This window comes from Vigna angularis, chromosome 2 (assembly GCF_016808095.1).
Source record: "Vigna angularis cultivar LongXiaoDou No.4 chromosome 2, ASM1680809v1, whole genome shotgun sequence".
Classification (NCBI taxonomy): Eukaryota; Viridiplantae; Streptophyta; class Magnoliopsida; order Fabales; family Fabaceae; genus Vigna; species Vigna angularis.
In genome coordinates this window covers 31,229,053-31,255,468 of record NC_068971.1, presented here as the reverse complement: position 1 = coordinate 31,255,468, position 26,416 = coordinate 31,229,053, and the positions used below count along the sequence as shown (strand labels likewise).

The 26,416-nt window shown below is 35.9% G+C and overlaps 3 protein-coding genes and 1 long non-coding RNA gene across 4 annotated transcripts; 2 read left to right on the top strand and 2 right to left on the bottom strand.

Annotated features, from left to right (window-relative positions):
* Positions 1-205: 205 nt before the first annotated feature.
* On the top strand, positions 206-2,373 carry LOC108328434 (omega-hydroxypalmitate O-feruloyl transferase). Its single transcript, XM_017562302.2, has 3 exons — positions 206-328; positions 485-931; positions 1,413-2,373. Exons 2-3 carry the CDS (start codon positions 497-499, stop codon positions 2,268-2,270), a joined length of 1,293 nt encoding a protein of 430 aa, XP_017417791.1. The 5' UTR covers positions 206-328; positions 485-496; the 3' UTR covers positions 2,271-2,373.
* A 13,434-nt stretch (positions 2,374-15,807) lies between these two features.
* On the bottom strand, positions 15,808-17,354 carry LOC108328203 (major pollen allergen Ole e 1). The gene is made up of 2 exons (XM_017562028.2): positions 16,867-17,354; positions 15,808-16,511 (listed from the first exon to the last, which is right to left on the bottom strand). The coding sequence occupies exons 1-2, from the start codon at positions 17,048-17,050 to the stop codon at positions 16,174-16,176; spliced, it is 522 nt and encodes a 173-aa protein (XP_017417517.1). The 5' UTR covers positions 17,051-17,354; the 3' UTR covers positions 15,808-16,173.
* A 481-nt stretch (positions 17,355-17,835) lies between these two features.
* On the top strand, positions 17,836-19,263 carry LOC128195461 (uncharacterized). The gene is made up of 2 exons (XR_008247029.1): positions 17,836-18,007; positions 18,880-19,263. It is a non-coding gene; the product is annotated as an uncharacterized LOC128195461 (long non-coding RNA).
* A 4,168-nt stretch (positions 19,264-23,431) lies between these two features.
* Positions 23,432-25,514, bottom strand: LOC108328870 (GRAS family protein RAM1). The gene is made up of 2 exons (XM_017562754.2): positions 24,654-25,514; positions 23,432-24,554 (listed from the first exon to the last, which is right to left on the bottom strand). Exons 1-2 carry the CDS (start codon positions 25,512-25,514, stop codon positions 23,451-23,453), a joined length of 1,965 nt encoding a protein of 654 aa, XP_017418243.1. The 3' UTR covers positions 23,432-23,450.
* Positions 25,515-26,416: the final 902 nt, after the last annotated feature.

Genomic DNA, 26,416 nt, shown 5'->3' with positions numbered 1-26,416 from the left:
ACACCAAACAAGCCCATCTTTGTTCATCTTCTGACTGGGTTCCTTTTGTCTTTGGTCTCTTTACTAGTGGCCTACCTCACCCACACAGATCCACAGAGTATAAAAAAAGGAAAAAAAAAACAATAAAGTCTTAAAGATAACACGTATTTTATTAGTAGCTTGGACCGTTGCCAATGAACAACTACCTCTCACCTTCACATTATATTTATTTTCTTCCGTTGCTATGTTTTCAACATCTAAGCACATCACCTACATCATACATATATACCTTGCAACTTTCTCTGAAGGGAACTCAGACCCTTGTCATATTGTGTGAGGGAGACCACAGGTATGAGAAACTCCACATGTGTTCCTGATGATGCTTTCAACATTGCATGCTCTACTCTTATATTTTGATGATCACTTATTTTCAGCTCACAATATTAGTTTTTAGAATAGCCCTCTAGAGTGCTTCTGTTACATGTTTCTATTGCTTTTTCTGTAGGCTGATAAGGAAATGGCTAATGAAAATGGTTTCCAGCTTAGTGTGAAGCTAGGTGAACCAACTCTTGTTCCACCAGCTGAAGAAACAAAGAAGGGTTTGTATTTCCTATCTAACCTTGACCAGAACATTGCAGTGATTGTGAGAACTGTTTATTGCTTTAAAACTTCTGAGAGGGGGAATGAGAAAGCTGGGGAAGTGATAAAGAATGCATTGAAGAAGGTTCTTGTCCACTATTACCCTCTTGCTGGGAGACTCACTATAAGCTCAGAGGGTAAACTCATAGTGGATTGCACAGGGGAAGGTGCCTTGTTTGTAGAGGCTGAAGCAAACTGTTCAATGGAAGAGATTGGTGACATCACAAAGCCAGACCTTGGAACTCTTGGTAAGCTGGTTTATGATATTCCTGGAGCAAAACACATTCTTCAGATGCCTCCTTTGGTTGCTCAGGTAAGTTTTATGATTTATCATTGTCTTATATTTTTGTTTTCCGTTTCCTTGAGGAGTTAGTTTGTTTTTGGGTACATAACTCTCAATTGTTTAGTTATAAGCAAATACTAAAGAATCTATAGAGATATGTCATCTAGCCTTTATCAAGTTCTTGGTAGGATTTATAAATGAAAAAATGTGACTATTTTGAATGTCTCATATATAAAAGTTACCATCACTATATTTGTTTGGCCAAATTTAAGAGATGTTAGTGTTTGTGACTAAAATTGATTTTCGACTATATCTTTTCTTTTCATGCTAAGAATAGGCACCTTATCCATTCTGCAAGTACTGGAGCTTCTATTTCAGAAATAATAACAGTAATAATCCGTGTCAGAACTTTAACGAAACAATTCATTCTCACCAAGAAAATGATTGAGGAAATGGCCCGACACTTGTCATAAAATATTGCAGTTTTGAAAGTGTGAACTCTATAATCCAGGTGACCAAGTTCAAATGTGGAGGCTTTGCTCTTGGGCTGTGCATGAACCACTGCATGTTTGATGGCATTGGTGCAATGGAGTTTGTGAACTCTTGGGGACAAGTAGCCAGAGATTTGCCACTCTTAATCCCTCCAGTGCTGGACAGAAGCATCCTCAAGGCAAGAAACCCACCAAAGATAGAGCACCTGCATCAAGAATTTGCTGACATAGAAGACAAATCAAACACTTCTAGTTTATACGAAGATGAAATGGTTTACAGGTCCTTCTGTTTTGACCCTGAGAAACTAAAGGAGCTGAAGATGAAAGCAATGCAAGATGGGGCTCTTGATGCATGCACAACATTTGAAGTCCTTTCAGCGTTTGTGTGGATAGCAAGAACCAAGGCACTGAAAATGTTACCTGAGCAACAAACAAAGCTTCTTTTTGCTGTTGATGGAAGGGCCAAGTTCAACCCTCCTCTTTCAAAAGGGTACTTTGGAAATGGAATTGTCCTAACAAATTCTGTGTGTCAAGCTGGGGAACTGACAGAAAAGCCTTTGTCATATGCTGTGGGGCTCATTCAAGATGCTATCAAGATGGTGACAGACAGCTACATGAGATCAGCCATTGATTACTTTGAGGTGACAAGAACAAGGCCTTCCCTTGCTTGCACTCTTCTGATCACAACTTGGTCTAGACTTTCCTTTCACACCACTGATTTTGGATGGGGAGATCCAGTGCTGTCAGGCCCAGTATCACTGCCAGAGAAGGAAGTGATCTTGTTCCTCTCCCATGGCCAAGAGCGAAGAAATATAAATGTGCTTCTGGGTTTGCCTTCTACTGTCATGAAGATTTTCCAAGAATTGATGCAGATATAATTAACAAAGTATATGTTATTATGTCATTGTGTTATTTGTCTTAAGCTTATTATTAATTATTCTCTTGTCTATGGAAGAAGGAAGTATTTGTTGTGATTATGAATTTATTGGTACCAATCAATAATTGAAACTTTATGTCTTGTTCGTGAATTTAATTTAAATTTTTGTGATCAACATCGTTTAAGTTGGTTTTTATGTGACCCAAGTTTATTTTCTACAAAGTATAGTTGTATTGTATATATGGCCGAGTACTCTTCTATCTTAATAAGATTAATATTTTTTAGGATAACTATCTTAATAACATTAATATCCTTTTAGGATAACTTAGTCTATAACACATCTTACGTTTGCCTATCATAAATTAGGTGTTACTACGAGAGAGTTATGTGCTGTTTATCGAGAGCTAGGTGTCATCTACCAAGAACCATATATAATCTATTGAGAACTAGATGTCGTCTATTAAGAGTCTAGTGTTGCCTACTAAGAGCCAATTGCTGCCTATCAAGACTAGGCATCGTCTAAGGAAAGCTAGGTGTCGTCTACCAAAACTATGTGCAGCCTAACAAGAGCTAGGTGATGCCTATTAGGACTAAGTGTCACCTACCGATCACTGTGTTGTTTACCAGGATTACGTGTCGCCTACCTAGAGCAAGATGTTACCTATAGGACTAGGTATTGCCTATTAGGACTATGTGTCACCGACCGAGAGCTAGGTACTGCCTACCAAAACTATGTGCTGTCTACCGAGAGCTAGGTGTCACCTACCAAGACTATGTGTCACATATTGAGAGCTATATGTTGTTTATTAGAACTATGTGTCACCTATCAAGAGCTATGTGTTGTCTATCAGAACTATGTGTCGCCTACCAGAATTATGTGTCGCCTGTTAGAACTAATGATGAACTACCCAACCACAAGTTGACATGTTTGATTACTTCTATACTCAACCACAAGCCAGCCTGGATGACCACCACTACATAGTCATAAGTAGGCCCGGTCCACTATCTTTCAAACTATCAAAATTAACGACGTACTACTTTGTAATTTATTAGAATTTAGATCAAGCAATTAACTCATGAGGTAAATGGATCACTAAACTCACTCATATTCATATAAGTAAGGTCTCACAAATTATTATCCTATAAATAGTATAATCATACTCATTATTACAATATTAACGGTTATCTGACACACTCAACTAACTTAAACTTTATAATATCTTTGATCTATGACATGATAATATCGTTACATATACATTTACCTAAAACATATCAATTTAAAAGATAAATACTTTTCTAGATAAAATATAATTTTTTCATACGACCATATAAAAAATTATTAAATAAAATATAATATTTATGAAAACATGCATTTCAGAATTTCTTACACTCATTTTTTTAAATCCATTGACGGATACAATATTGTAAATTTCCACATGGCACCGGTATTAATCATGACACGTGTAAGAATTAGTTACTTGATTCAATTTATCTTGCATGATAATTTGTTTTACCAGTATGAGTTTCAATTTGCGTTCAGCCAAATTAAAATGGCATGATTCAATTCATCAATGCAAGCCCATTCAAGTCAAATTGTTTACGAATTGTGGGCCCCACGATTAGAAAGTCTCATGCGCACAATTTTCTTAGTAATGAGTCATGATTCAATCATTCAGCAGACACCAAGTATGAATCAACCGGATTAAATCAGCCACCGGTTGAACGAAAGTACTCCGGCCCATGCTTGATCAATTGCACCGTCTGACTCAATTAAATTCTTAATAGTGATGCAGGCTGTTCAATAATTGCAATTCACCTGTGAGAAAAAACAAATATATAAAAATTCAATCTACAATTATTTAAATTTATTTTATTCTTAGTTTATTTAAAAGAATTTATCTTCAAATTCATATTTTTAACTTTTTAACTCTAATTCATTTAAAATTCAATATTGATATGATAATTTCTAAATTTGAAAAATTTTGAAATTTTGAAATTAAGTTTTGTATATATTTTAAAGGTTTAATTGCTTCCTTTGTCCCCAGTTTGGTTGAATTGTGTCAAATTCATCCTCATTTTTAAAAAAGTTTCATTGTCATCCTCACGTGGTGTAGAAGTGTCAATTGAATCCAAACATTGAAAAAATTTGTGTCAATGTAGTCATCTCCGTTAAATACACACTAACTGCGTTAAGTGGCTGATTATTTGGCACTAGAGAAGTAAAACGTGGCAAATGAGTCACAGTAGTGGTAATGACGTGTCAATGAGATATTTGAGAACATGGAAATAGGTTATTGAATTGGGGAAATTAAAATCAGAATTCATTTAGGGTATTTGTATTTGTGAACGAAGTGCGATTGGGGCTTTTGAAAGCAGAACGCGTTTGGTGATTTGGAAGCGTTTGGTGATTTGGAAGTGCGAAGTGGGTTCCATTCGAAGGTCCATTCGAAGGTACGTGTACATTGCTTTCGTTGGGTTTATGGTTGCTTTGGTGTGTGTGTTTGCTTCGTGTGTGTGTTTGCTTTTGTTGTGGTCCCCCATAAACTATTATCTCTGTTTGTTGTTGTCCCCCATTATGGGTGTTGTGTGTGGTCCCCCATTGTAGGTTAAAGTCAATCTTTATGCTGTGTTTAGGGTTCAGTACAAATTTGTTTTAATTGTTTATGGTCTGTTTAAAGTGCTTTGTGGAAGTGTTGTACCCTGATGGGTTGACAGTCGTATCCTGATATGTAAATGTAGTGTTATTTTGGTCAATTAAATGTAGTGTTATTTGGGTAAAGTTAGACTGACATGATTTTTTATATTAGTTTAGGATGCCTAACTGTGATGTCGAAGTGGTCTTTCACCATGGGGGCAAATTTGTGAATGATGGGTCATTTAAATATGAGTTTGGTCAAACATCTACTTTAAAAATTGACCCAGATAGATGGAGCTACTTTGAAATTATGTCCATTTTGAAGGAGATGGGCTATATTAATGTTAAAGAGTTGTGGTATTCAGTGGGTGGTGGTACTGTGTTAGAAGGAAGGTTAGAACTATTATCTGATGACAAGGGTGCATGTCATCTGGTCAACCTTGCCATTTTGAATGGTCAATCTCACCTGTATGTTGTACACATGGTGTCAGATCCTGAGTACGTTCATATGTTGGGGGAGGGTGACAGTGATAATCGTGTAGAGGTAGAGTGTGAGGAAGAGTGTGAGAAGGCTGTTTTGGGGGAGGGTGTACAGGCTGACAATGATAATTGTGTGGAGGCAGAGGCTGAGGGAGACACTGATGGGGCTGTTTTGGGGGAGGGTGTAGAGGCTGACAATGATAACATTGTGGAGGCAGAGGTTGTGGGAGAGGATGTTGGGGCTGGTTTGGGGGAGGGTGTAGAGGCTGTTAATGATAACTTTGTGGAGGCAGAGGCTGAGGGAGAGGATGTTGGGGCTGTTTTGGGGGAGGGTGTAGAGGCTGACAGTGATAACTTTGTGGATGCAGAGGCTGAGGGAGAGGATGTTGGGGCTGTTTTAGGAGAGGGTGTAGAGGCTGACAGTGATAATTTTGTGGAGGCAGAGGCTGAGAGAGAGGATGGGGGACATGATGACTATGATGTTAGAAGTTGGAATGGAGATGAAGAGGATGTGTTGAGTGAAGATTATTTATTAGTTATTTTCATTTGAAGATAAATGACAAGTGCAATATTGTTTCTACTGCATCAAATTTGAATTCAGCTGCATTTAGCTGTCTGCACTCAGCAGATTCATGAATATGCAGGTATGAACATTGGACGCTCGTCGCTCAGGACGGTCGTCGCCAGGACGCTCATCGCCCAAGACGCTCGTCACATAGCAAGGGCACGCTCGGTTCATCGCAAGCGGACGCTCGTCGCTCCCTACACGCACAAGAGGACGCTCGTCCAGAGAATATGAAATGGACGCTCGTCAAGACGCTCATCCAGAGAACATCAAGTGGACGCTCGTCGCCAGGACGCTCATCGCCCAAGACGCTCGTCACATAGCAAGGGCACGCTCGGTTCATCGCAAGCGGACGCTCGTCGCTCCCTACACGCACAAGAGGACGCTCGTCCAGAGAATATGAAATGGACGCTCGTCAAGACGCTCATCCAGAGAACATCAAGTGGACGCTCGCCGCCCAGGACGCTCGTCGCCAGGACACTCGTCACATAGCTAGCGCACGCTCGGTTCATAACAAGCGGACGCTCGTCGCCCCCTGCGCGCACAAGGGGACGCTCGTCCAAAGAATATGAAGTCAACGCTCATTCCAAGTTCATTACTCGCATTGGAAAAAAATTTACTGTTGAAATGGTGATTAAGCCTCTGTTTTTACTGATTTCTACTGTCCAATTCTCTTAAGTAAGATTCGGTTCGGTATGTAATAAAGCAATGCAATAGCTTTGGACAATCATAATGAATTTATCACAAGTTTTCAAATTACATAAAGAAAAAGCATTTGAAGTGAATTCTGCTGTTATATTCAATGTGCATTCGAAGCTCTGATTTTATACTCAACTTTCATTGAATCTTATATTATTTATTAGTTATTTTCATTTGAAGATAAATGACAAGTGCAATATTGTTTCTACTGCAACTGATAACTGTGTACAGTAGCCATTAAATTGTTGCTGTCATCAAATTTGAAGTTAGCTGTCATCAAATTTGAATTTATTTTATTGGCTGCATGTTATATTTGGAGAGTTTACTTAGCTGTCATCAAATTGTTCCTGTCTCAACCATATCACTACAACTTAACTATTGAAAGAACATCCACCTTCTTCAACAATATCACTGCCAATTAGCTATTGAAAGCAGAAATTGAGATTTTTCATTCATTTTCAACAACTGTCTAATACAACACATTGTCTAATACAAAATAGTCATGGAATTTTAAACAAGATACAAACAAGGATCACATTAATAAACCCCATAAAACATAGCATCCATGTTAATTGCTTCTCCCATTTCTGAGAAACCATAGCAGATTTCTCCAGACTAATAATTTTCCTCCTTTGCCTAGCAATAATAGTATCCCTTTCATCCAAATTAGCTTCATTGCACCATTTAAAATAATTGCATCCTTGAAGTTCTTCGTTTCGAGTCCGCTGTTCAAAACATCCAACCACAAACATTTCATTACTCAAAAAATAAACTAATCACTAAAATGAAACTACAACCATTGAACAAACCTTGTAATTAGGGCATCCCCAAAATTGTTTGCCTTCGTTCTTCACAGTTTTCGCCACTCTTAACACAGCAACTTCCCCACAATGACATATGTTAGTTTGAACCAATCCTCTGGATGAAACGGCACGACAGCTCCCCCATGAGCAAGACGAACAACACTGATGAGTCAATGACATTGCCACTTCCTAAGCCAACGAAAAAACTTCCACAAAGCACTTTAAACAGACCATAAACAATTAAAACAAATTTGTACTGAACCCTAAACACAGCATAAAGATTGACTTTAACCTACAATGGGGGACCACACACAACACCCATAATGGGGGACAACAACAAACAGAGATAATAGTTTATGGGGGACCACAACAAAAGCAAACACACACACGAAGCAAACACACACACCAAAGCAACCATAAACCCAACGAAAGCAATGTACACGTACCTTCGAATGGACCTTCGAATGGAACCCACTTCGCACTTCCAAATCACCAAACGCTTCCAAATCACCAAACGCGTTCTGCTTTCAAAAGCCCCAATCGCACTTCGTTCACAAATACAAATACCCTAAATGAATTCTGATTTTAATTTCCCCAATTCAATAACCTATTTCCATGTTCTCAAATATCTCATTGACACGTCATTACCACTACTGTGACTCATTTGCCACGTTTTACTTCTCTAGTGCCAAATAATCAGCCACTTAACGCAGTTAGTGTGTATTTAACGGAGATGACTACATTGACACAAATTTTTTCAATGTTTGGATTCAATTGACACTTCTACACCACGTGAGGATGACAATGAAACTTTTTTAAAAATGAGGATGAATTTGACACAATTCAACCAAACTGGGGACAAAGGAAGCAATTAAACCTATTTTAAACTAAAAACTATTAGGTTATATATAAGATAACACATGTTCATTAAGTTATATTGAACTCAAATTATTAAAAACAAGTTAGAATATGTTACATTAAAGTTATGCTAAGCTCAATTATGCATGGGTTAAGTTTAATATTAAATTAAGTCAAGTTTACAAAACTAAGTTAGGTGAAACTTAAGTAAGTTTTGGTTAAGTTGATCTTAAATCAAGTTAGGTGAGGTAAGTTAAAACAATGTCAAGCTGATCGAGTTAGAGGTTAAGTTGGGTTAGGCCATGTTAGGCTAAGTTAGGTCAGGTTTAATTGGGATTGAATTATGTCCGAGGCATATTAAGATAGGTTGATTAATGTCAGATCGAGTAGAGTTAAGATAAGCACAAGTCAAGTAAAGTTTCCTCAACCATTAGTTGAGTCAATTCAATCCAATACCATGTCGAGTCGAATAGTGAACCCATGTTCAGTTGAGTTGGGATGGGTTAGGTGGGGTCATTCTGAGTTGAGGTGGGGTTATTCTAAGTTAAGGTGGGGTCATTTTTAGTTGAGGTGAGAACATGTTGGGCCTAACAAAATTTAAATTGAGTCATCATGGGCCCATGTTTAGTCGAGTTAGTTTAGGCCTAAGTTTATCGAAGTTGGCCCATACCCTTTAGTAGAGTTTGTCCATCTATAGAGTCATAGTGTGATCATGTTCATCCAAGTTGGGGTGGCCCACATTCAATTGAGTTAGGCTAGCCCAATGTTGAGCTAAGTTTGACAAGGTCTAAGATAGGTAAGGCAAAGACAAGTTGGGCCATGTTAAACCCATACATCATAACCACATCCGGTTAAGCCTATGTCAAACGTTAGGTTGAGCTGAGTTGACTCATGCTTAGGTTGATTTGAGTTAGGAGAAACTAGTGTTCACTTGAGTTGGGTTAGGCCAAATTCAAATTGAGTTTAGTCAACAACTAGTTGAGCTAGACTCAGGTTAGGCTAAGTTTGGTTGAGTCCATATCATATCGGGCTATATTAGGTTAGGGCCATGTCAAGTTGAACTGGATCATCCTCACGTAAGTTCGAGCGAGTTGAATCAAGCTTAAGTTGAGTCAAGTCAGTCTAGCCCTACATTCAATCGAGTTACCTAAGTTAGGCCAAACCCAAATTGAGCCTAGTCCAATTGAGTTGAGGTTTGGTTAGGCTTAAGGTCGATCAAGATAGACGTTTGATGTCTATGCGATCACACATCAAATTTTATCTAATTGACAAACATGATTTTAATTTAGATTTAATCCCATTTAAAATAGATTAGAAAAATCTAAATCAATTTGATATAGTTAAAATTGATCTAAATTTTAGATCTAATATATTTTATTTGATTTGGATTGGATATAGATTGAGTTTTGAAGAATCTAATTTATGTCACCCATATTGAATTCACAATGAGAGCACAAAGCGAAAAACTTACAATTGCACATCCTTCAAAATTCATCATTTGTATCTTGGAATTCTTATTCCTATTAAATCATTGGAATTAACCGAATTGTAATTATTTAGGCCACAAGAAGAACAAGTGTACATCGCTTATATTAGGTCCTTCTAAGTTTGAGGTTATTAATTCATGTCAATATCACTTTAAATTTATCTCAATTAATGTCATCACACATGATAGACATGATGAGTCCTTCAAGGGAGGATTCATTGGAGAGATACAACGCTAATGATACATGAATCCAACCCACATAAAAAATTGACACCACCTGCAACCTAAAATCTTAAGACAATAAGTTTATGAGTTTTTTTACTTGTAAGGTGGTCAACTTTCTAATTTTTTTTTATCCAATGTGGGATTTAGACTTACTTAAATTTCCAACAAGCTCCATCTCAAGGGTGAGTCCCTTCCACATTGAGACACTCCTCTCGAGTATAAGCACCCCAACCTTAAGTACCTATATGGTGACCTTCTTATACTGTCATTTTATCACAATAACGTGACGTACTAGCCTGAAACTAGATACAAGGAATCCTCACATCTAGGATTCTTCACCCATATTGTACTTATTTGAGTTAGTCACCAGGATGAACCATAAACTCAGATGTCATTGTTATGGACAAACAACAACACAATAACCAAAAATATCAAACTATGCAACAAAAATAATTCCCCCAAATTTGCAAGAAAGTATGTGAAACAACAACAATAAAAAAGGGAAGCAATAATCACAAAAGAGAACACTAATATTTTTAAAGTGGAAAAACCTTCTCAATGAGAGAAGTAAAATCCCACGAGCACAAGCCACTTAATCAAACTCCACTAAGATTAAATATAAGTAAAAAAGAATTAAATCCAAAGCATAAATAAGTGCCTACAATTAGTCTATATATCAAAACAATAATGCTCTCAAATATGAAACCAAAAATAGAGAAACCTAAAATAGAGAAACCTAAAATAGAGTAATAGTAGAAGATGGATTTCTCTAGTCACAAAACTCTAATTGACAATCCCAACAATCAAAATAAAAAACTATATGTTGTGAACATGCTGAAAAAATTTCAATTCGATTAAACCATTAATGAACCGAAAATCATAATTTTACTAAAATGTTTCGATGAATTCATACATATCTTTTTTTTTAAAAGTTGCGAAATTTACACCTTCCTCCTCACCTAAAAGACACTCTCGACTTAAGTTAAAAATACAAAATAGACTTGATTAATTTAGATTTTTTTAGACCCATAATTGGACTCCAACCAACAAAATAATAGCACCACTTTATTTTCAAATATGCAAATTCAATTGAATTCCACATTGCGTATTCAATTTTGTATTCCAGCGCAGCATAAGGGCTGTTTGATGAATCAATTCCACTTGCTTCGCAATCTTATTTAGAAGGATTTGCTGCAATTACTCCAACTGCAATTACTCCAACAACTATGCTTCACCTTCTTTCCAATTTTTAAAGCAAAAACCACCGACCGATACTCATTGAATTGTTTAATCTCCAATATTGATTCCAATAGAATATAAATCAATTAAAATAATATATTTTAGTCAAACTTAACCTATCTTCAACGAGTTTAACAAGGGAAAGAAAATTTAAATTGCGAAATTCAATCCATAATTATTTTAAAAAAAAAATCTCCAAGTTTTAAGTGTCTACTTATAATTATTTCATAGAATTTTCAAAATCTAAAATAAGACATATCTAAATTATTTTAAGTTGTGAAATGTTAGATTGAATTTAATCCAAGTAAGGTAGTATGTTTTGAGCCTAGATCGAGTAAAGTTGGTTCAAATTTAAGTTGAGACGAGTTAGTTTGAGATAGGTCGAGACGAATCAGTCCAAGCTCAAGTCAAGGTGTAAGATTCGGGGATAATAAATTTTTAGAAGGATGATATAGGCATGGACGACATTAGTTAAAATAATATATGATAAATTATGCCGAAGTCATGTGTTTGATTCTTTTTATGTGTATTGAGTGTGCTTTATTTCTTATTATTATTATATTTTTGCATACATAGTTTGTATTGTTAGTTGTGTATGTGAATGACAAGATAAAAGTGATAGTTTGTTTGATTTTGAGTGTTGGTTTGGAACTTTTGGGTGGTGAGTTTGAACCTTTGTTAGAGCAAAAATATATAATTTTTTTTACGGATGTCTATCAACGAATGACACTTGGTCTTTGGACAATCAACTGTCTTTAAATATCATAGTTGATAGGGTCAAAGGGTCTTTGGTCACATACAAAACATATTTAGTTTTTTTTTTTTACGATAATCCTGTTTTATATTTTGTTCTTACTTTCTTGTCTTTAAATTTTAGCTTTTAAATTTTAATTGATAGTAGTTGAATACTATGGCTCGATTAGTAAAAGAAAATAATGCTAAGTTCATTAATTGATCTAATTACACTCTTTTCTCATAGTACCTTTGTTATCTAAAAATTAAATATCCTTCTTAGCCTAGCCACAATGTATAAAATTCCTTGTGATGTTATAATGGGGACCATCTAAAAGACCACATATTGGATCTTTGATCCAAGTCATGGCTAGGAGACTAAAAGAGAAAGAAGAATTTAGACCTTAGAAGACTTTTCTTTTATGGAATGTTGATGAAGGATCATCATACCTTCACACTTTTGGCTAAGAAGAAAGTATAAGATAACACTTGGTGGAGTTTTTTTTTTTCTTTTTTGAAGTGTAGAATACAAAGAATTTCTTCCTTTAGTCTTGTAAATTGTAAATAAGAGTATAACTTTTTGTATGGGTATATTTTTCTTTGTAAAAATAATAGGGACACAAGAAGGCCTTTAATACATGGTCAAGTACCTCTACATGTTCAATCCAAGTCACCTAAGAAGGCTCCATCTCATAGGCTAGAGCTCATAAACACTCCAGTGCAGTAAGAATTGTCCAATGTGAGACTTAAAGCGAGTTAGGTGTTAAATGTGCACGTAAACTTTGACCTACACTAGTGCAGTTTTGGTTTTTAAAATCATGTGGTATGTTTCGATTTTTAAGAAAACAAAACATATAAAGACACCGTGACAATTTTGAAAATTTATGAACTTATAGGTCCTAGTTTTAGAGGATCCAGGGCCTATAAGTTAACGAAATTTTCAAAATTGCCACTGTTTTTTTTAATTATTTCACCACAATACAAAGTTATAGGCTTTGATTTCTACATAACATAAGCCATACATATGTTCTACATCGATTGTTACAAAACCAGGGTGGAAAGGTTGAACAAAATTTCAAAATTGTCATTGAGCTTAAAGGTTTAGGCTTTAATTTTTCTAATAACTGAAGCCTAAAACCCCAACTAGAGTTAATTTTTGGGAAAGTTTCACCTTGGAGTTCATTTCTTTGTTTTGCAAAAGCTTTTCTCTACAAACTCCATTGATCTTGATTTATATTAGCAGATATTATAATACTCACAAGGTATTTTCAAAATATGTTGCACAAAAGTTTCCTTTAATAGGTAAAATCTAAATTTTAAAGAGAGAAAAACAAAATCAAAGAATACCAAATCGAGTTCTCTCTGAATCTACAAAGGAAGCAAAAGAACTAAGAGTATTAGCAAAAGAAATTTGAAGACTTGAGGAATTATATTGAAGAATCTATTTAAAGAATTGATTAAGTCATTCCTTATGAAGAACAATAATGAAAATATTGATCATGTTAATCAAATTGAAATCCTCAACAACTATCATTTGAAAAACTATATAAAGGATACCAAGTAGATCGAGAAACAAGAGAGAAACAACAATTGTTACATTCATGTGAAATAGAATTACTAAAAGCATAGACTAAAATGAAATTGATCGCATAGAGTCAAATCTATAGAAAAAATGTCTTGTGAGATACAACTCTGTTGTGCACTTAAACCTTTGTAATATTCTTCACCTTGTGATGTTTTACTTAGAGTAGAAATTGTACTCTCCTTCTTTCAAGGTGTTTTTCACATTTTGAAGAGGTTGATACTCGTGTGACCTAAAGTGGTTCATACTTATGTAACCTTGATAAGGTGATACTCGTTGTAATCATGTGCTTTGATTAGTGGAACCTTTTAAGCAATGTGCTCGAGATAGAACTATACATACGTTAAGAGTTAACGGTTAAATAATATAAAAATCTTTTTAATGTTTGATGTATTTATTGTTATATTTAAGACTATTTGATGCACAAAAAGAGTCCATGTTTTATTCAATGTTCCCTTTCTAAGCCATCTTTATCAACATGATCGATTCGAGTCAACCTATGTTGAGTGGTTGAGTCGAGCTGACTCGAGTTGAAGAATGAAGTTGAGTCTGCCAAAGCTAAAGAGTCCAATCGAGCTATCCAAAACTGAAAGTCGAGCTAAGTTGACCCAAGTTGAAAAATTGAGACAAGTTGGTTAAAGTTGAAGAATCAAGTCGAGTTGGCCCACACTAAAGGTCGAGCCGAGTCAATCGAGCCAAAAGTTATCCAGGTCTATTTGGATTAAATTTTGAGAAGAATCGACCTAGACTGAAGGTCGTCACAAGTCTTTTACAAAATATATTTTGATGCTAATTAAAGTTTTGTAGTGGACCAAACTGATTTTAGTCTTGACCCTAACTCACTTTAAGAGGAGCCTTTAAGAATTGGAGCTTTTTCAATCCATTTATTTGGTGGACCAAGAAAAGATAGACTTATTTAAGAGCACTTTAAAATTGATCCATAGGTCATGAATCAAATTGACACTTCTAGTTATTATGTTCATAAAGATAAAAGAAAAATAATCTTTCAAATGAAAAATTACTCAAAATTATCTTAGATATTGATTCATGTTTTACCGTTTATCACACTAAACATTAATAAGAGTTATATGCATCATCAAAATCATCATTAAATCAACACATCATTCTTTGTCATGTTTCATTAACAAATTGTTTAATACTTTTTATTGATGTAATTAGTCGTTTGTTCTCATGATTAAAAGATAAATATGTCTAATTTTTATATTAAAAAATCTATATTCAATCTTATATTATATATATATATATTATTTATTTTATTTTATTTGTAAAACATAAAAATAAATCAAAATAATATAAATGATATTGAAAGAAGATATTTTTAGATACAAAAACTAAAAAATAAAACTATAAAAAATAAATAAGTAATTTAATCTTATCAATGAGAGCCATTATTCCTTAATTATTGCCATAAATGTAATAGAGTGGAATGAAAAGTTAGAAGTATATTTTGGCATCGTTTTTGGTTATCCTTTGTTGATTAGGCCATGTTTGCTTTGGTGGCAATTATCTTCCATAGTGTAGCAGATTAAAAAGGACCAGAGGGACAATATTTGATAATGACCTGCCATATTCTTGTACGGAGTTCTGGAGTTAATAGCAAGTTGCATCATGATTGAGGGCCCGTCTATACATATATATGGACATAGAACAATTGCTCTATGATATGACACATTGAGGCAAATCTTAAAAGCGATGTAGAACAATTGCTCTATGACATTGAGGCAAATCTTAAACGTGATGGAGAACGATATTGCTAACACTAGGAATTTTGGATTCAGTTGTGTGGCATTTTTGGATATTTTCATAGAATGCTGTTATTAACAGAGATTTATGTTTGTATTTCAACCACCCATCCGGTATTGAGAAAGAAGAAAATAAACAATATTTGATTCTTTGAAAATTGTTACTTTCGTTGCTTTGATCATTGATTCTTGAAAATTGTTGCTGTGATCGTTGTAAGTTTTGAAATAAACCAATTGGTCTATTTTAGAGGTAACTTGGAAGCTTTAGTGGGGAGAAATTTGTTAGTAAATAGAGAACTTTTGGTCTACAAACCACACCAAGAAATGTTCACTTTTTTTCAGAAAAGAAAGTTGTATATTTACTCCTTAGAAATTGATCCTGAACTGAAGATTTCTCCCATTTATTTTGATATATATGCTCCTTCTCCCTTCTCTTTTGCCAAAGTGTTTATCCATATGGGAAATATAATATGCACAACAATAACTTGTTTATTCATGTGTTCCTTCTTTAACAACTTGCATGCTCTGTACAATATACATCTACCAGTACATTTTAACAAAACCTAATCAACTGCATAAATCAAAAAGGAACTATCTCTCACACCCAAACTCTACTTCCATGATACTTTCTCTAACGTAGCATAATATGAAAACAGTATTACCAAACAAATAATGCAGTAAAACAATGAAGAGAGAGAGACAAGAGATCTGTGCCCATAATGGGCTTCAAAAAGAGAACATATGAGTTTTTTTTTTTTTTTTTTCATTTATTTTCTTGAAATTTGTATGTATACACAAGTGACCAAGCTCTAGGCCTACTTGTGTAAGCTTCTTCTTTTAATTACCACAGAGGGTGATGTCCCTCTTGGATGGTCTGAAAGTCAAAGCATTGAAGCTGTATATGCAGAGGTTAGCTTTTCTTGCTTTGATTGCAATCACATTAGAAGTGGTTCTGTAGCCAGGAACATTGCAAGCAGAGGATGAACTACCTATTAAGCTTGCTTGGCATGAAGACACAACTACAGAATCTTCTGCACATTTCACACCATCAACTGAAGGAATTTCCAGCTTGTACATCCCAAACTTGTTGGTAGTTCTGTTCACTGAAAGTGAAATCTGTTCAGCAGTTTTCTCTGAGAGTGCTTTGAACATGCAATCTACTTTCACCTCAGCACCTGCATGGACATAAATATGAAGAAAAAAGAGTGTAAGATGCATCCCCATTTGAACTCCTTTTGTTTTTGGGAGAGTAATTGTTTTCTCAAGACAAAAAGAAAACAATTGTTTCTTTCTTTTTGAGTTCCTCCTACATGTTTCATCTTTTAGAGAGAATCCATCGTATGGAGACACTAAACAGTATATAAACAGCTCTTTTGGGAAAGATTCAAGCCATAATTTACCACATTGCAAGAAACTAACCATTTCGTACATTGAAATCGTTCATATGCAGCTCCATGTTTCTACCAAAGTTACATTCCAACTTACAACACCACAAAGCATTTCTACTAGAGGTTTATTGAGAGTTATCACCTGGCAAAAAGTAGCTGTGTCCGGAAAAGCTGTTATTGGAGCAGAAATCGCAATATACAAAGCCCATCACACTGATTTGTGAGATGGGGAACCTGGTTTTCCCTGGAAGCTTGGGTTTTGCAGGCTCAACTTCCAAAAACTGAGTGAACAAGGGCAAAAGGAGCAAGAGGGTTGTGGGATTCATGGCCAAGTTTGGAAAAGAAAATGGAGGAAGCGTCCGAATGTGGTCTTTATGATGAGCAGCAGCAGCAGCTAGAACTATGTTTTTCTTTCAGAGCATTAGCATTTTGCTGGTAGTAGGGGTGTGGATAAAGAGGAGCAGTGGTTAGTGGAGAACCAACTCCAAGCAAAAGGTTGAAAGTAATTTTATCTTTTTTTCACAAGAAACAAAGACATGTGAATGTTGTTTGGCAAGACATGGAGTTCATGAGTAGGAGAGAGAAGTGGTGGTAGATTCTTTTGTTGGAGAAGAACAAGATAGCTTCTATTGGGGATGTTGAGAAATGGGGTTTGGTTTAAATAGAGATATACCACTCGGGAAAATGCCACCACAGGCACATAAAAAAGGGTTATGTAGTATCAACCAAGGGTTATAAGTTGTCACGGTTCTCTTTACTTTCTTATATATAAAATGGTACTAACAGTTATAGCACTTAGCAGAGTGGTTTAGATTCTGTCACATGATATTTTCTGTTCAATAAAATATCAGTTCTTAATTAAAACCCAAAAGAGAAAAAACATATTATAAAGAAAAAGGAGACATAAGATTTTGATGACAGATTTTCTCTGGAGAAAATCTCTATTTTTTTCTTTTTTTTGAAAGTTAATGTATTAGGATAAAAAGAGGAGAACCAATAAGTATATTAAAACATTCCATTTTTTAATGCACGTCATTAAAACAGTGAGGAGATTCTAGACCAAGTTGTAGTGTGTTGAGTGCATTTAAATCATGGCTCGCTCATTTATTGAGTTCAGTAATATCAATAGGAATACCTTGTGAGCATGTGACTATGGCTGACATGACATAAAAGGGTAAGACATTGAAGAAAAGCGTGAAACATTGGGGAGGGGTAGGAGCATTGATGTCGTTCATGTGCACTTCAGAACAGAGAAAGGGTCAATTCAGAGAATGCATCAATAGGTGAGATTGTTACTATACTGGTCCCATGATAAAATTAAATGGTTACACAGTACAAACCTTCAGTTTTGCCTCATTGCAAACAAAACAGTGCTTTCCTCTTTTCCATAATGGTTTCAATTTTTGCTTAGTTCAACATTAAGAGAATGAAAGGGTGGTTGGTTCAGTTGAAAATGAGTTAACCTAGAATATGACTAATTTGCCTACACAAGTCCCTAGTAAGATAACCTCCTTAAAGTTTTGTTGGATAAACTTAAGTGGTTTTTTGTAATTTCGTTCTATTGTTCTGTTGTTTCATTAAAGTTCAGTCCGTCGCGTTTTCAATTTTTACCTTTTCACACTGTAACAGTTCGGTATTGGTTATTGTAGCAGCTCGGGTCATTAGAAGTTGTTTTTGTTTTTTGGTTTTCGGTTGCACTGTAGCAACCCAATCATGTTTAGCCTTGGATGTTATTATTCGTTTCGATTTTATTTGATCCAATGTTTATTGTGTCTGTACACGACTATTTAATAACCTTTCACGATCAATGAAAGTAACACAAAAGTTTACAATGCAATATCTTTAACGTGTGCAGCGGTTCAACAAATTGATATGAGAGCTTTATATTTTGAGTGTCGAGTATGAAAGAAAAGAGAGAGTGAGTGAAATAGTAAGTGACGGTGAGTGCTTGAAAAAAGTGAGAGGGATGAAAAAAGTTGCTAAGAGGTTGCTAAGAGTATGTGATGTAATACCATCTAGCACGTTGGACCTCTAACTAGAGTTATGTCTAAAAAGATTCAAGAAGATGAAAAATTATAAAATACTTTACTTTTATGGAAAATCAACTACTAATCCTTTTTTTTTTCTAAAATGATCATTCACTCTTGTTTTGTAGGGTTTATTAAAGTAAGGAGATCATGGACTAATTAGCCAAGAGTCTTGTTAGTCAAACTAAGCAAAAGATCAAAGAAAGGACCTTTTTCTGCATAGCTTCCAGAATAGAAATACAAAGGAGTGTTGCTTCCGAATTCAAGTCGTGCCCAACGCATACAATTGGTGTGCCCGCGCTTACGAGGCATTTTTCACATGGTTGATTGGCTGGTGAAGCAGCGTGGTTTTTGTGGTTAGCCAGCTGGCCTACCCAACTAAACATTATTGAATTTTTAGAGTGAAAATGGGTCAAACCTTGAGACCTCTTACAACTATAAATAAAGGTGTTTGGTCTTTGTAAATTGGCATTTTTGAGCTTAATGAATTGCTGCAGATTTGACTTCTCTCACTTTCCTCTAGCTTCCTTCCTTAGTAGAAAGGTCTTATGAGCTGTGAGGCTTCATACACACATCTCTCTTCCACTCAAACACATCAAACACCTCCATTAAACCCGTTTTTCCGTTGCATTATTCTTCATTGATGTGTGTCTCTGGTTTAGAGCTTCTTCTTTCGTGGTTCATGCTTGAAGGAGCTTATATCAAGTGGTATTAGAGCATAGGTCATCCACACTTCAAGAGCTAAGCCATTCTTCCATGTTTTTCATCCTTGATTGTTTTATTCTTGCTTCTGTTTCAGTTCACTGTTTTTGTTTTTTTAATTTGAGTTTCTAAGTTGATTTCGTGTTTTCCGTCATTGATTTAATGTTTGTAGTGTGTGTTCATGTTTGTTTATCATTTTAAATGGTGAAGTCCATTTGTTTGAGTCATTTCTAGCCTTCAATCTCAATTTCAGTTTGTCATAGTCTTGTGCGATTCTGGTTGTAGTAGTTCTTTTATTTTCAGATCAGTTAATCTGTTTTTGTGTTGATTTTTCGATTTTAATTGAGATCATATGCAAGTGTAGCCATATATCAACCAAATGAGGCAATGAGAACATGTTCTAGCCTTGGTGATATGTTTAAGCATAAAATGCCAAATATGTTTAAGCCTTTTGAATCTGTTTTCAGTAGGAGATTTTGATTCTGGTGCTTTGTACAAGATTGTTTAGTGTTGTTGAAAATTGCTAAAGGTGTAGCAAACCATAACAAGCAATGAAGTGCAATATGCATAGCTTGGTTGCTCAAAACCAGTAGCCTTTTCTTTGTTTTAGTTTTAATCAAGCTTTTCATCGTTCTATACATCTTTGCCTTCTTCAATCTGAGTTTAATCATGCTAAGCTTCATTGTTCTAGCTTAGCTCAGTGCATTTATACTTCCTTGAGTCAATTTTAGTGTTGCTTAAGCTTTTGAATCAATCAAACTTGATTTGGTGGTGTGATGGAGTAATTTTCTGCATTTTTAGCCATAAGCAAGGTCTGATTTCGAATGCTAGCATTTTTGTGTTGTTTGACAGTTTGAATAAGTATAAAATGATGTTTAAAAGTTGTTAGCTGAGTTCAATTAGTGATATTTTGGCCTAAGTGCAGAATTGTTTTCTAAACGATTTTGAGTAAAAATTGGAAGTGAAGTAGTGAATTTGTGTTGCAAGTTGTTTTTAACTCATTTTAGAGTTTAGACACATCTAAAATCGCTAAACAAAGTTGCTTAAAAGGTTAGTTTCGAGTTTGAACCACTTCTATGCAAAATTGAATGTCAAACCACCAAAGTTGCTATAATGTAAAAATCATTACTTTTACTTAATTAACAAGAAAAAGACAGATAAAAATAAATCACAACAAAAATCAAAAGAACAAACATATTTATTCATCTAACCTCAGAATCTAGTTAAGAAATTACAACAGAATAAATCCTAGAGCCTTAGCACTCTAGGGAATGTTGAAATAACATAAAAATAGAAGAAGATCGATGGCGGAAAACAAGAGAGAAGAGAGAAAGGATAACCCAAAGGGTTCCTCTAAGCTCTCCTAATGTGTTTTCCTTAGTCTATTTATATAGGAATTAGACCGAGCTTTATTTTGAGTTTTTCTATTATTATAATCTCCTTTCTGATAATGTAATCTCCTTCAATTATCTTCTAAATAATCTAATATCTTCAAGATATATTTGATTGTTGTGGAAATCTAAAAATATTTGAGAATATCTTTTCTAGATTCCAAAAGATTTGACAAATATTATCTTTTGATATTTACTTATATAGTTAAATAAAGTAATTATTTAACAATATCATAAAATATATTAAGATATATTTTTCCTAAATTATCTTTTATCATAAATATTTATCAATTATCAAAGCCTTTTTGTAGAAAAAATAGAGAAAATCGCAAGATTTAATTTTTGTTGTATGTTCTTGGCTTAGCTAAATTTGTTCACTCTTTCATGTTATGTTTGGATTGACTTCTTATGGTCTTGATTATTTGCAATTCTTGGATTTATCTGTAAAGTGTCATGAAACTTTAACCAATTTATTTCCATCCCTCAATAAACTCAACTTAGCTGTTATTGCAGTAACACACCTCAAAATATCCAAACATTTATATATGCAACTAAAATGTTATTTTTTAAATGTTTTTGTAGCTCATGCTAAATAAACTCAATTTTAACAAATCTGATTAAAATATTCTATTAAAATACAAAAACTAATTAAGAATCCAATATTAAAGGTTAAATGAAGGTTGAGTATGCACTCATCACCAAGATTTGAACTACTATGCACTATGTTGGAGTTACCGAATTTGCATCAAGAAGAATTATTATAGTGTAATGCAAATTCTAGAAGAATGTATAAACTCCTACGATAGAAAAATTGAAATGTAAAACAAATTCTATAATATTTAAAAGAAAACTAAAATGGAAAGAAAAAAAATCAAGAACATTCCTCATAGTAAATGTCTAGAATTTTTCACATGAGTTGTGACTAGGATTTTCGAGAATAATTTATGGGTATATAAATACCTATGTACTCTACAATTTGATGTAAAACAACATTTACCATAATGACAACTACAAAATAATCTTTCCAACAACTACTTTCACATTCTAATATCTCCACATTTTCTCAACCCATCAATTTTTCTTTTCACAACCTCAAATTACTAACACTAAAATTAGTGTTGGAATTTTTAGATAATTTAATGAGATTTATCATATTAGATGCTGTTAGAAGTGGACTTTAAGCCTAACTCAACCCCACAAAATCGGCTTGTAGGGTGAGGTTTGCACCCACTTATAAACTATGAATTGGCCTTATCTCTAATCGATGTGGGACTTCCACACCCCCTTCACGCCGAGGTATAGACATCTCGTGCGTGATAGTAGAACTTGGGTGGTCCGATAACGGCCCGATAGCGGGTGGAATAGAAAAATAGAATACCCACTTAGAACTCGCTAGGATAGGCACTAACCTGACTCTAATACCATGTTAGAAGTGGACTTTAAGCCTAACTCAACCCTACAAAACCGGCTTGTAAGGTGAGATTTGCACCCACTTATAAACTATGAATTGGCCTTATCTCTAGAAATTTCACAACCCAAATCTCCAGAAACTTCTCCAGATTCCTCAAAAATCAATCTAGGGCTACGAGTGATTAAAACACCCAATTGTTTCTCATTGAAAACCCTAGAAAGCAAAGTCAAAACATAAAACATAACGATGCGAGAGTACAGAGTAGCCATAAAAGAAGAAGAAATTGTAGGAAGGCCAAAACATAAACCATCTTATCTGCAGGACTATCATTGCAACATGTTATCTACTTCTTCCGCCACTCAATCATCCACAGGTATCTTATGCTGTTAGATAGACAAAAGGGATACAACATCAATTATCTTGTGTTGAAACACCTCAACAAAATGGAGCATTCTCAATGTTGCTAGATAATCAACCAGACTCTGATACCATGTTAGAAGTGGACTTTAAGCCTAACTCAACCCCACAAAACCGGCTTGTAGGGTGAGGTTTGCACTCACTTATAAACTATGAATTGGTCTTATCTCTAGTCGATGTGAGACTTCCAACAAATGCCATGAAACATTAAACGAGGATCTTTCTATTTTTCATAATATTATTGGTGATGATCATTTGTCTAGTTTATCCATGATGTTGGTTTTCCATTCTTAAAGTGATTATGTAGATTCATTTACAAATGTGATGCATGCTCTAATTCTTATACACATGTAGTGCTTGTCGTCACAATGAATCATACTTATACCCTGATTTTATGTAGGTATTACAAGTTTTAATAACTTGATTTGATGATTCAGATTTACCTTCAACAACATCAGATTGCATAGACTCAATAATAACAAGTATAAGTGCCTCTTAAGGCAAGTATCTTTTAACACATTTTTCCATTAGCTGAAATCTAGGTGAATCTCACCCGATAGAACAAACAAAATCTATTAAATATATCAGAGTCATATTTAATAAGATTCATCTAAATTTCAGCATATTAAAATGAATGTGTTAAAAGGAAGTATATTGCTTTGTGTTTATAGGATAAAAACAATGGCAAAGTAAGCATGTAACAATTAGCATCAATCAGCGATGGCATGTAATCAAAACAAAAAGACATTGAATGGAAAAGTTGGTAGCATAGCATCGATCAACACCGCCATGCAGACGCCGCAACGATGGCCCTATCCTGCCACCCAAGCAGTAAGCAGCCCTTATCCTCCGTCAACCTATACCCTTCGCACGAGTACAACCCGAGCAAAATTTTCGACTGAGTCACCGCGTTTGGACTCAGTGCCACGCCCTTGAACCCCTTTCCTTCCATTATCTTCCGCCACTTCTCCAGCCTCTCGTGCCGCTCAAATCTCTCCGGGCCCTCGCACGATACGATGTTCCGTATCTCCGGCGCGAATATGTACTGCTCCACCTTCGCCCGCTGCGCCGAATCCGCCGGAAACGTTGCGTCCAGCGAGTCGAAGATCGCCGAGTAGTAGTGCAACGCCTCGAGAAACCGGCCCAGAAAGTAGGGTCCGTTGTGGCTCGCCTCTTGCTCCACCAGGGTCACTATGTTCGGTGCCTGGTCGCGTATCATGGTGAGAAGGTTCCCCAGATGATTCCCGGGGACGCGATGAAGGCGGTTGACTGCATTTACAGCGAGAGCCTCCCCCACACGGCGGTGCAGCATGTGGGGTTTGAGATCCTCGAGCTGTTCTCCGACGGCGTGGAATTCAAAGGGGATGCGCAGGGAGTGGGCGAGCTCGGTAAGGCAGCGGCCGGTTTCGCGGACGGCGTCGAGAGAGGGACCAACTCCGGTAATGCGGAGGAAGGGAGCGGTGGTGGGGCGGGCGGCGAGGGCCTGCATGAAGGCGGGCCATTGGTAGCCCTGGAGGATGTCGAGGTCGATGACGTGAACACGCTCTTCGGTCTCGAAGGCTTCGAAGATGGCCTGGTTGGCGGTGAAATGGGCGAACTTGACGTAAGGGCAGGCCTGGTACACGATCTGGTAGATTTTGAGGACTTCCATGGAGTTTGAGGGGCTGAGGGATTTGGAGGGTTTCGGGCTGAGGGTGGCATTGAGCCTGGCGCTGAGCGAATCGGTGAAGCATGCCGCCACGCGCTGCATGGAGTCGCCTAAGGGAGTGACGACTCGGTTGAGGTGGTGGAGGTACCTTCTTGCTAACATGTATTCCTCTTTCGCCACAGCCTCTGCGCAGGCCAGAAGCAGGTGCACCAGTTGAAGGCCGCTGTCTTGCTCCTGTAACGTTCATATCCCAAAAGAAGAGCGTCACAATCCACTTCTTTTCAAACACATGATCAGTTTTGATGAAGTGGGGGTGAGGGAAGATTTTGTTACCTGCTCGATTCCGATTGGAATAGGCACCATGAGACTGTCTTGCTGGCGTTGTTGTTGTTGTTGATGCAGTGCTTGCTGCTTTTGCCGTTTCTCTTGGTAGCGTTCTTGTTGTAGAGCCTGTGAGAGGGAAGCACTAGCCATGGACCCCATCTGATGATAGATGTCACTCTCTTGGTACAGTTGAGAAGAGCCACCACATTCTTCATCGACTGAACCGTGGTACCTTGAGGAATCGGGCAGTGTTAAGGTATCCAATATGGATGAAGGGATTTGAGTAGACAAGTCAAAGCATTCAGATGAAGTTGCAATGTCAGAAGACACCTTGGTTGATGAATAGCCTTGATAGTCTTCCAAGAACTCTTCTATTGCTGGAAGGGAAAGGTTTTCAACATGCTGCATGTACTGATTGTTTGGTGAGTTGAAGACCCTGTGAAGAGGGCTAAGTCCTTTCCCTTTGTGGCTGCTGTTGAAGGCTCCAACATGGGAAGATGAAAACTTTGGTGGGGAACACCCTGAGAGACTCTGACCTTGCATTCCATGAGCATAGTTGTAGCTGCAATTGTAAGAAGAGAGTTGCGGAGAGGGAACGTTCCTGACTGGGGAAGAGATCATGAAATCAGCATCTAGTTGGTCAGCGAAAAAGGATTCCCACATTGAACTATCTGGTGACTGAACTTCTACATCTCCATCCAAGTCAAATTTTAGTGAAGGAAGGTTTAAGCTTGGTGGGGTTAGGCCAGTTTGGTCAAGATCACCAGATGATTGAGTGGCATTTTTCTTTGAGTCATTTGAAGATGTGGCTTGGAGTTTGGTTCTAGAGTTGTTCTCACTCTTGAGGGTTCCACAAAGTGAATTGATCATTTTCTTCACCTCCCTCCCAATTGTTTCAGTATCTAGGATTCTCACAACGAAAACTGTAATTATTTGAAACTACCACTTTTGCTTTTTCTATTTGTGTCTAAATGGTATGAGGTAGTAGCTATAGAGAATGGATGGTTTATGGAAAGAGCGAAGTCTCAAATTTCTTCCTTCTTATTGAGAGAAATAGGGCAGAAAAGACAACACCGAATACCAATAATTTGTGATTGGAGGTTTGTCTTTGGTGGATTTTCAGAGGCCTAATTTTTGTCATTTTTGCCAACCTTTATAAATGTTTACCACAAGGCTTTGGAATACTTGTGATTACCATAGAAGACAAATTCTTCGGAGGGCCCCACTTTCTTTGGGCCGGCCCATATATCTACAAGGTTCCTTTTATACTCACCTGCACAATCATTGGAAGCATCGGTTCATAATCTTATAAAAACATAAAACAAAGACCTATCATAAACAACAAGGTTACCTTTACAATTAAATAAAACTATAGCATAGCAGTAATAAGTAATATCTTCATACTATTCATTATTTTATTCAAATAGTTAAAAACTATTTTATAATTTAAATATTATAATCTTATTTGTTTTACGTAGTAACTTTATTATCTACACTGGCTTTCATATAAGTTATCAATCGGATTTTTCAACACAGTTTTTAACAAAAGCAGTGCATGTTGTATATGAATAAAAGAATAAGCAGTTAAATGCTATATTCATAGGATTATATACTTTGATTACTTTAATTTGAAATATTTTAGAATAGTATATGTTTTTTAGATTAGAAATTTAAAATTTTATCTCAAAATCTTTGTAATTTTAAATTACCGTATTTTTTTTTATATTCTCTCTTTAAGTCGGTTTTTATATGAAAATTTTTAAACAACATTT

What these genes read in the sequence shown, in the direction of transcription:
- LOC108328434 (XM_017562302.2), top strand. Translation starts at nt 497, where the DNA reads ATGGCTAATGAAAATGGTTTCCAGCTTAGTGTGAAGCTAGGTGAACCA. An exon ending in TGCCTCCTTTGGTTGCTCAG is followed by an intron (nt 932 to 1,412) that starts GTAAGTTTTATG and finishes TCTATAATCCAG; the next exon opens with GTGACCAAGTTCAAATGTGG.
- LOC108328203 (XM_017562028.2), bottom strand. Translation starts at nt 17,050, where the DNA reads ATGAATCCCACAACCCTCTTGCTCCTTTTGCCCTTGTTCACTCAGTTT. An exon ending in ACACAGCTACTTTTTGCCAG is followed by an intron (nt 16,512 to 16,866) that starts GTGATAACTCTC and finishes ATGTCCATGCAG; the next exon opens with GTGCTGAGGTGAAAGTAGAT.
- LOC108328870 (XM_017562754.2), bottom strand. Translation starts at nt 25,514, where the DNA reads ATGATCAATTCACTTTGTGGAACCCTCAAGAGTGAGAACAACTCTAGA. An exon ending in TTCCAATCGGAATCGAGCAG is followed by an intron (nt 24,555 to 24,653) that starts GTAACAAAATCT and finishes TGAACGTTACAG; the next exon opens with GAGCAAGACAGCGGCCTTCA.